Genomic DNA, 10000 nt, shown 5'->3' with positions numbered 1-10000 from the left:
GATGCATTTGAGAGGTTTGTGACAATCTGAGTATTTACAGTGTTTATTGCAATAAATGTACTTGTATTTCTGGTATAAAAAAAATTAATGATACATCCCTTGTCCTGTGAAAATATTCATTCTCAGACCTTTCTCTAAAGATCTGCATATCATTGTAATCCATATAATTATCTTAATTAATACATCAATTATCAAATAATATCACAAAATTACCAGGCAAGTTCCTTCCGAAATATTTAATTCTGAAATTATTCATTTAACAATTTCAAAATAAGATCAAAACCCAGAATAGGAAGATTAAAAAAAAGTCCAAAGACAATATTAATTTTCTGTCTAGTCTCTGTACAATTTCCTCATTATTTTTATGGAACTCTTTTCAGCCTTTCACTAATGAATGGTATATTACAAAACTGATACAAGTATATATTTTCTTTTCTTTTTTTTTTTTTTTTTTAGTATACTTTCAACACCAGTAACTTTACTTCTTTAATGTTTGGGCTTTAAATAAAACCAACACAGTTTGCCTTAAAATATATTTCTTTCTTCATTTTATAATTTTATCTACAAAAAATGATCAAATGACAGTGATATGACTTCCATTCTACTAACAAATAATGAAATGAAATGATTTATATATATATAAAAAAAAAAATATTGCATTGGTCCATAACAATCAGTCGAAGAAAGAGTATTCCGTGTTTATCGCCACCGAATACAAATGTGTAAAAGAAAACCAGAAAAAAAAAAATTATATATATCTCTATATATATTTCAAAATTAAGCACATTGAAATATATTTGAACATAATCTTTGCACCCAACCTTTTGAATATCAGTGTTTTATCATTTAACCGAGGAGTTAAAAAGTATAATTAAACTCTTAGTCCTTTGACTCCTTCGTGAGAACAAGAGATGATGATCGTAAGATAACACTGCAAGAGCTTAATGTGAAGAATGCTGTGGACTTCATCATCCACACGACAAAGCCACTAATGTTTGGAAACACTAAATTATCTTAAAGTTCTCCAAAGTTGTACCTCTTATAAGTCTAAAAAGAAACAGGATTTCTTAATAGATAATCTTACAATAATCTTTAAGAAATATTCTTTAGTAACATAACAGCAAAGCAAACCCATATGGCATAATGAACATAAACCCCTTATTCCCTTCTTGGATGAGCAGGGCATCAGCTCGAGGCCCCACAACGACTGGTTCCAGCTGTTCACCCGACTATACTACATGAATGCACCACCCACACACACAGTGCAGCTTAAACAATGTTACCACAAGTCTGCAGAAGCCTGCCATCTCCCACCAGCCTAAACCTCTCGAAATTATTAAATTAAAATTGTTTAGCTTCATTGAATCTTACTATTGTAATGCTAGCACAGCCTCCAGTACACGTTGAAAGGGAAGATGGCTTTGTCCGTGCAACCCAGAGGACTCCAGGGACGGGGCTTCAGGGTAGTGGCAGCCTCTGCCGCCGTGGTAGGTCCCCCCACCCAGCACAGGGCCATTCAAAGAGATGCAACTTTAGCCATGAAGTCACACCAACCTGAGGCAAATCATCTCCTTATTATGCAAAAGAATGAATGCACCCTCAGTGCTTAAAGAAAACACCTCACTCCAACTCCAGATCGTCCCGCAGCCTCTTCTTCCCCTGGCCAAGACTGACCACAACAGCCTGGGCTTTGTTGCCGTGCTGCCCTCCTGGGTCCGAGTAGTTGTTCGTCGCGTGCTCCACCATCGCGTCTACTATCCTTGCAGCCAGCTTTGTGCCCGAGCTGTCGTCGGGGGGGAACCCTCCGCCAGCGTCCACTTTTCCGTTCTGGGGTCCTATGTCATCTAGGGGTGGAACATAGTAGTTGATTCCCTTGGAGTTGGTGCGCTGGCGCTTGGCCACTGGAGTGTAGTCGTGGTCAGTCAGGGCCAGAACCTGTGGGCTGTCCAGGTCAGCAGGGAGATCATCATCAACACCTTCCAACACATCCAGAGCACCAGGTACGAGGCCGCCATTGCCAGCCTCCAGGAGACTGCGGGAATGACCTGTGAAGAAAAAGCAAGTAAACCAATGAATATCAAAATAACACACATGACTTGCAGTAGATCACACACACAAAATAACCAATCTTAATCTTAATTAAACATATATACACTATTATAAATATATCTATCTATCTATCTATCTATCTATCTATCTATCTATATATATATATATATATATAAATTACACAAACTCACATGAACTAGTCAATAATCAAGATAGACAATATGAACCAAAACTCTGAAGAACAAAACAATAACAAACTAAAACAAGGGAAAGAATAAACCCACCTGCTGATGGCATCTTTGACGCAGGCAGTGAAAGGTCGCTCTCAGACCCGGCAGCGTCCTGTCTGACTGAGGGCACGATGAAGAGCGCCGCTGACAAAATCAGCATCATGAGTGCCGTGGAGGCATTGACCTGTGATCGGCCGCTGTTTCCGCCACCCGTCAGCACGCTCTGGAACCGTCTCATCTGCACCAGCAAGGACTCGTTCTGGGCCTCGAGGGTTCTGATGCGTTTCTGGAGCTGCTGGTTCTCCTCCGTGCAGGCCTTCACTCTGGAAAAGGGGTTACGAGGCATGAGACAGGCTTTTCAGCGGTCATCCAGAGATAAATTTGCAAACCTTGAGGGATATTCATCAGCTGCTTATAATATCAGCTGCATATTTAGAAAATATGCAGAAAATAAGTATAATTTTTTACTATTAACACTTGTCTTGTTGCATAGCCATTGAAACATCTGACAGTAACTGCTACACATATAATCACAAGAGAACTCCATTTAGAAGCAGAAAAAAGAAAAGAAAAATGAAGAAACAAGGGAGGAGGGAGGGGCAGGAAGAAGAGAGAAAGGAGGAACAAGATGATCATGAAGACCCTATACCTGTCTTCCAGTCCGTCAATGTATTCTTTCTTGCGTTTCCTGGAATCCTGAGCGGAGATCTTGTTTCTGATCTTGCGCCTGATGCGTTTCAACTCTCTCTCCTCCTGCTTGGTCAGCGGGTAGTGCGAAGGCAACTGGATCCCTTCCTTTTTCAAAAGGCGCTTCTCCTCATCTGCAAAAGGAAGGGGGGGAAGTCTGTCAGCAAGAGGTGTCTTTAGATCTATTTAAAAGATCTTAAGCAAACACAAAAATAATGACAGAAGATAACTAACTTCTTTAAAAACATGCATTGATCTTTTCTATCAAGCACCTGTAATGATTCAGAACATCATATTGTTAAACAAAATCATAGCGTCATAAAAACAGAATCATTTTCTTAATTTGTGCGCATCTTCATTTTCCAAATACTAAATTTCTAAACAAGAGCATTTAAAAAATATTCCAAAAATATCTATTCTTCTACATTCAAGTATTTGCCTGATTGAGAGAGAACCAATTTATCTGCAGTTTCATTATGGAAAAAACTAACAATTTCTTTGCTTCTATAGTATTTATATGCAATGAAAATCGAGCCTCAAGGTATACTGCTTAAAAAAGAATAAAAATAGACAAAATAATAATAAAGATGATAATGGAATCCCCCCCCCCCCCTCTCTCTCTCTCTCTCTCTCTCTCTCTCTCTCTCTCTCTCTCTCTCTTTCATCATTATCATCATCATCTTTATTTTAACTACTAGTCACCCCCAAGCCACACGCCTGTAACTCTCCATTTTCATAAACCATCTCACACTTTAGGTCCTTAAACTCTTGGGGGATTAAAAGCATTTATAGCACCTGGTGGGGATAATTAGGGATTTACACCTGGAGAGGAAGGGTCATATTACTGGCAATTTTGATTTAATGGTTGACATTCCTGGTAATTCTGGGTTCAATGGTTTAATGGCACCTCATCAGGCTTGCCATATGTACTGTAATTTTGCTTTCCCTCTCAATACGAACAGATGCTTAATAGTATGGCGACTTATTTGACTTGCATGCATCTTAGAAAATGAGGCATTTATCTGCACAATTATTTTAGGTATTTTGCCAGAACAGAGAGGGAAGATTTGTCGGGAATTTAATTCAGTAATGTATGAAAAATTAACATGAAGCTACAGAATACACATAACATAACCACAGTAGATACTGCATACTACATACATATATACTATACATCTATATATGTGATGTATCATATCTCTGAGAGCCAAGATAAACACTAAAACAAAATTTCCCCCTAACAATGCTTGCAATGAAATCGAAAGGTCAAACATGAAATACCAACCGATAAATATACATAAATACATAAACCAATAAATAAATAAACCAATATTCAAACAAGCAAGCAAACAAGACCAGCCCATACCCTCTCTGCCTAATCATCAAATGCTCGCGAACCAGACACCCCCCAAAACAGGATGAAGCCAAGTCTCGAACTTTCACCCAGCTGGTTCTCGAAAATCCTACAGGAAACATGATCATTCCAGACCCCAGACTTGCCCGCCTCCTGCCCACTTGCCCAACTACTCCCCTTTCCTAATTCCAGTCCCCCCTTCCCCCTGCTCCCTTACTCAACGTGTCTCTCGATGTCTTTTTCTTAAGGTGGGTCCCCTTTTTTGTTCTTGTGGTAGTGAGGGGAAAAGGGAAAGGGGGAAGGGGGAAGAGGAAGGGAGAAGGGAGGTAGGGAGAAGACGAAGGCAGAAGGGAGGTAGGGAGAAGAGGAAGGGAGAAGAGGAAGGGGGAGGGGGGTAGGGAGAAGGGGAAAGGGGGAGGGAGTAAGACTGGCATTGGATCTGGCCGTCAAATCACTCAAAGGGTTGGGATGGATTTCCTGTCATTAGACTGGCTAACAAATACAAATATCTTTATTTTCTTGTTCTCAAGTTCCTATCCATTTACTTTTTCTTCTATTATCTGTCTTTTCCATTACAAGTCTTTCAATGAATAAGTAAAAGACAGACATAGACAGACAAATTGACACACATTCACATTCAATCATTCATACATACATACACAGAAGAAGAAGAAGAAGAAGAAGAAGAAGAAGAAGAAGAAGAAGAAGAAGAAGAAGAAGAAGAAGAAAAAGAAGAAAAAGAAAAAGAAAGAAAGAAAAAAAAAAAAATTCTCAATCAACAATGCCATTATAAAGAAAAAAGAAGAAGAAATCAAACATAAAAACAGGAAAAAGGCAAAACTAACTGCATTTCTCCTGCAAAGACTTCCTTCCTCCCTGGCTGTTAATCCTCCTTCCTCCTTCCTCCTTCCTCCCTCCTTCTTCCTTCTTCCTCCTTCCAAGGCAAGCTATGACCAATACCTCCCCCCCATCCCCCCACACAAAACGGATATCCCAAATATGGATGGGCAGAACCCATACTAACTGTAAAGGCAGACACATAAAAAAAACGTGCACACTTGTACTCTCACATAACACAGGCAAAAGCAGACATACATACATACATACACGTCTTCCCTCTTCACACTCACGCCCATGCACTCCCTCCCCCCACTGCCCCACACACACCCACACCTTCAACTTCCACCACACTCATTCACCTACCCCACACACACACACTCACTCACTCACTCACTTACTCACTCACTCACTCACTCACTCACCCTCAACAAACCGCACACTCCCTCTCTCCCTCCCTCGCACACGCACACGCACACGCACACGCACACGCACACGCACACACACTCTCATCCACCTCCTTCCCCCCTGCCTCTCCCCCTCCCCCTCCCCCTCCAGCGCCACCCGCCACGAGAGCGAAATTCCGTTGAAAAGGCACTGACCTCCTGGAACCTCCCCTCCCCCCTCCCCCCCCCCCATCCTTCCTTGCATCATATGCCCGTCACACCTCGATAGATTGCGTCACAGGGAGATGTTCAGAAGACTATGGTACTGCTACGGTGTTCAGACCATTGGCATTTCCTGCTTTTCTTTGGTTTTCTTCTCCTCATTTCTCTTGCCTCCTTCTGTCACCCGTCCTGCCAACATCTGTTTCCCTCCTTCCTCCTTCTTCCTCATCCCCCCTCCCCCTCCCCGTAATGTCCCCGGCCACCACCCTGCCACCACCGTCATTTCGCTACCTGTCCCTTGTACCCTACGCCTCTGCCACCGGCTTGCCAACCTGCCCTCCTCTCTCCCCTCCCCCCTCCCCCCTTTCGACCGGCCTGCCGTTATCTTCCTCTTGCGCCCCCGTCATTATAATTTCACTCATTTTCTTCTCTCTCCGCCTCTCCTCCGTTTCTCTCTCTCTCTCTCTCTCTCTCTCTCTCTCTCTCTCTCTCTCTCTCTCTCTCTCTCTCTCTCTCTCTCTCTCTCTCTCTCTCTTTATTATCTTTCTATCTCTTATATTCTCTTTCTCTCTCGCTCTTTTTCTCTTTTTCTCTCTTCCTTTCTCCCTCCCTCCTCTACACCCCACTATAATTCCCCTCCCCCCCCTCTCCCTTCTCCCCCTCCACGATGGGGGCTTCAATGCGTAGAAGCCCTTATCGTCATCCCTCCCCTCGTCCCCTTCCCCTCCCCCCCTCCCCTCGCCGACTAGCGGTCAAGGCCACAGGTACCTCACTTGTCCCCTTCCCCCCTTCCCCTCCCCCCCCTCCCCGACCCGCATCCTGGCTGACGTCGCTTCACCTGTCGCAAATAGTGCGTGCTCCCCCCCCCCCATCTCCCCCACCTCCTCTTCTCCCTTCTTTCGGCGCTTTTCTCCTTCCTCGTCTCTTTCTCTTCCTCCCTCTTCCTTCTCTGCCACGCCCTCCTTTCCCTCCCTCTTTTCTCGCCGTCACGCCCCCTCATTCTTCCCCTTTTTTCCCCCTTACGTCCTTCCTTCCCTCCTTCTTCTCCTCATCCCTACTTCCCTCCTTTCTACCCTCCTTCCCTCCTTTCCTCGTTCTAAACCTCCATCCCCCCCTTTCCCTCCCTCTCTCCCTCCCTCCCTTCTAAACCTCCATTCCCTCTTTCCCTCTCCCACATTCCCTCCTTCCTTCCCTCCTTCACTTTTCTCTCCATCCTTCCAGACACAAATACCAACCCACCTTACCCATTTCCCTCTTCAGAAACCCTCAAGATATTTCGTCACGACATTCTCTCTCATGCTCTCTCTCTCACTCATTCTCTCTCCTCCTCTCCTTCTCTCTCCTCCTCTCCTTCTCTCTCTTCCTCTCTCTCTCTCATCCTCTCCTTCTCTCTCCCTCTCTTTCTCTCATCCTCTCTTTCTCTCATCCTCTCTTTCTCTCATCCTCTCTTTCTCTCATCCTCTCTTTCTCTCATCCTCTCCTTCTCTCTCCCTCTCCTCCTTTTTTCTCTCTTTGTTTTCTTGTAATTCCTCTTGCTCAACGGAATTTCGCCTTTACCGTTACGCCCGTTTTACTCCCTGTGCACGGACGAGCCAAACCCTGGTGACGGACGCGGATAAAGGTACGTACTAACACTTACACGTACATGGGCATATGCAGTTATTCTTACATTTGCACTCACGCTCGCTTACATGCTTGCATAATACGTACTTGTGCATACAGACAGACATACGTACGTAAACTGTCTCTGTGTCTTTCACGCACACACGCACGCAAGCACGCGCGCGCGCGCACACACACACACACACACACACACACACACACACACACACACACACACACACACACACACACACACACACACACACACACACACACACACACACACACCTCTCCGTGCGTTCTCGTTTCCGCTATGACAACATTGCTCTTTCCCAACTATGCGGTTGACACACCTCAAGCGTAAATCTACTTGGAAATATGTATGTAGGGGAGGAGGCGTGGGGGAGAGGAATGGAAGAGGTGGGGAGAGGTAGGGGAGAGGTGGGGAAGAGGTGGGGAGAGGTAGGGGAGGGGAAGGGGAGAGGTGGGGAGAGGTAGGGGAGGGGAAAGGGGAGAAGTGGAGGGGAAGGGGAGAGATAGGGGAGGGGAAGGGGGAGACGGGGGAGGAGGTGGGGAAGGGGAGGAGGAGAAGCGGATGGAGGGGGGGAGGGGGGGAAGAAAGACGGGAAGAGGGCATGGATGAATGGACAAATGGAGGATGTGGGGGCGTGAAAAAAGGGAGGACGCGAAGGAAAAAAAAAGGTAAAGAGAGATGGAGAGCAATTGGAAAGTGAGTGAGTGAATGAGTGAGAGACACGAGAGAGAGAGAGAGAGAGAGAGAGAAAAGAGAGAGTGACAAAAGAAAGAGAAACAAGAGAAAGTGAAAGACAAGAGAAAAAGAAAGACAAGAGAGACAAGAGAAAGAGAGAAAGCGTGAGAGACAAGAGAAAGAGAGATAAGAGAGAGAAGAGAGAGAGACAAGAGAAAGACCAGAAGTAGCACACCAGAATGAAAGCAGATTTTACAAACTCGACAAACAGGAAAATCCACTCCATTTCGAAGCGAGTGTCCACCGGCGAAGAAAAAGGGGAAAAAATCAATAAAAGGAAAACGAGGCATCAGACAAAAAAATTCGAAATGGCCCCCAAGCGACCATCAGTTACAAGACAGACTCGTTATATTTTACTAGTTTGCCTTCAAATCACGCAAACACGCAATAAAAAAAATAAACACTAATCTCGCTTTCAGTTTGGCTTTTGGACGATTCTCACATGAAATCTTACTAATTCAGTAGCCATATTTTCCCCCTGCGCAATATATTCCCCCAAAGCACAAGAAAAAACAAACAAACTCCCCTAAATCGACCCGAAAAAGTCCCCCCCCCCTTTTCCCCCTCCCAGACACTCAGAAAAGAGTACTAAGCTAACAAACAAAATCCCTTTAATTTCTCCTCAATCCAGTTTCAAAATACACTTGTCCCTAATCCAACAGGAAATGTTTATTAATCTACGAGTCAAAATCTGCAATTTTTTTTTGTTCTACCTCTTGACCCTGACTTTCCGTATAAATTCCCCTAAACAAGTAAGAGAAATTATCATAACAAACGCCATTTTCCCCTAAAGTCAGACTACTGTATACATCAATCCTAAAAAAAAATCTCTAAACAATGAGGAAATATAATTCGTCAGATTCTTATATATTTCCCCTAGAGCCGATATATGATATATAAATCCCCCTAGACAAGGATAAGAAAGAGATTACACTAATTAGTATTCCCCTCCCCCCCGATTTTACCCTAGAACCAGTCCCGTACCATAAATTTCCCTAAACAGGGGAAAAAAAAAGAACCGAGTCGAAAATCATTCACATAATTTCCTCCTCTCCTTCCCCCCCCCCACCTCCACCCCTCGTTCCTCTTCCTCCTTTCCTGCTCCTTCAGCCCCCCCCCCCCCCACAAAAAAAAAAAATCTTGAAGAAGATAATTCTGAAGAAGAAACGGAAGGAGAAGAAGAAGAAGAAGAGGAGGAGGAGCAGCCAATATCAAGCCGGACGAGACGAGACAAGCACCTCCAGGATATGAGAGAGCGACGGAGGTTGGGGGGGAGGGGGAGGGGGAGAAGGAACGAGGGGGGGGAGGGGAAGAATGAGAATGAGAAGGAGGGGGGGGAGGGGGAGAAGAGGGAGAGGGGGGTAGGGGAGAAGAGGAAGAGGAGGGGGGAGGGGGAGAAGAGGAAGATGAGGGGGGAGGGGGAGAAGAGGAAGAGGAGGGGGAGGGGGAGAAGAGGAAGAGGGGGGTAGGGGAGAAGAGGAAGAGGGGGGTAGGGAAGAAGAAGGAGAAGAAGAAGGAGAAGAAGGAGGAGGAGGAGGAGGGGAAGAAGAGGAAGAGGAGGGGGAGAGAGATAAAATAGGAGAAGGGGGGGGGGGAATGTGCTCGCAAATCGCGTCTCTGGCTGATTACTCTCTCACTCTGTGTCTGTCTTTTCTTTCTCTCTATCTCTCCCTTTCCCTTTTTTCCCTTCTCTATTCTTCTCTATCTCTCTCTTTCCTTTTCTCCCCCCCTCTTCCCCTCTCTCCCCCTCCCTCTTTCACACACAGGCACACTTACTAACTCCCTAACCCTTCCCCCCCAACCCCCACCCCCCCACACACCATTCCTTCGACCCCCCCCCCCCGCATCATCCTCATCCTCTTCT

At 44.9% G+C, this 10000-nt stretch overlaps 1 protein-coding gene across 2 annotated transcripts in view; it reads right to left on the bottom strand.

The window, feature by feature from the left end:
• Positions 1–518: 518 nt before the first annotated feature.
• Positions 519–10000, bottom strand: part of LOC119568149 — a 32975-nt gene continuing 23493 nt past the window's right edge. For both annotated transcript variants that reach the window (XM_037916550.1, XM_037916551.1), the window contains exons 7-9: positions 2929–3100; positions 2334–2602; positions 519–2045 (exon numbers count right to left, since the gene is read on the bottom strand). In XM_037916550.1, coding sequence (XP_037772478.1) covers positions 1621–2045; positions 2334–2602; positions 2929–3100 — 866 coding nt within the window. In that variant the 3' untranslated portion in view covers positions 519–1620. The remainder of the gene's footprint in view (positions 2046–2333; positions 2603–2928; positions 3101–10000) is intronic.

Source organism: Penaeus monodon, chromosome 43 (genome assembly GCF_015228065.2).
Source record: "Penaeus monodon isolate SGIC_2016 chromosome 43, NSTDA_Pmon_1, whole genome shotgun sequence".
Lineage (NCBI taxonomy): Eukaryota > Metazoa > Arthropoda > Malacostraca > Decapoda > Penaeidae > Penaeus > Penaeus monodon.
The sequence above is the reverse complement of the archived record's forward strand: the minus strand, read 5'-3'. Positions and strand labels throughout refer to the sequence as shown.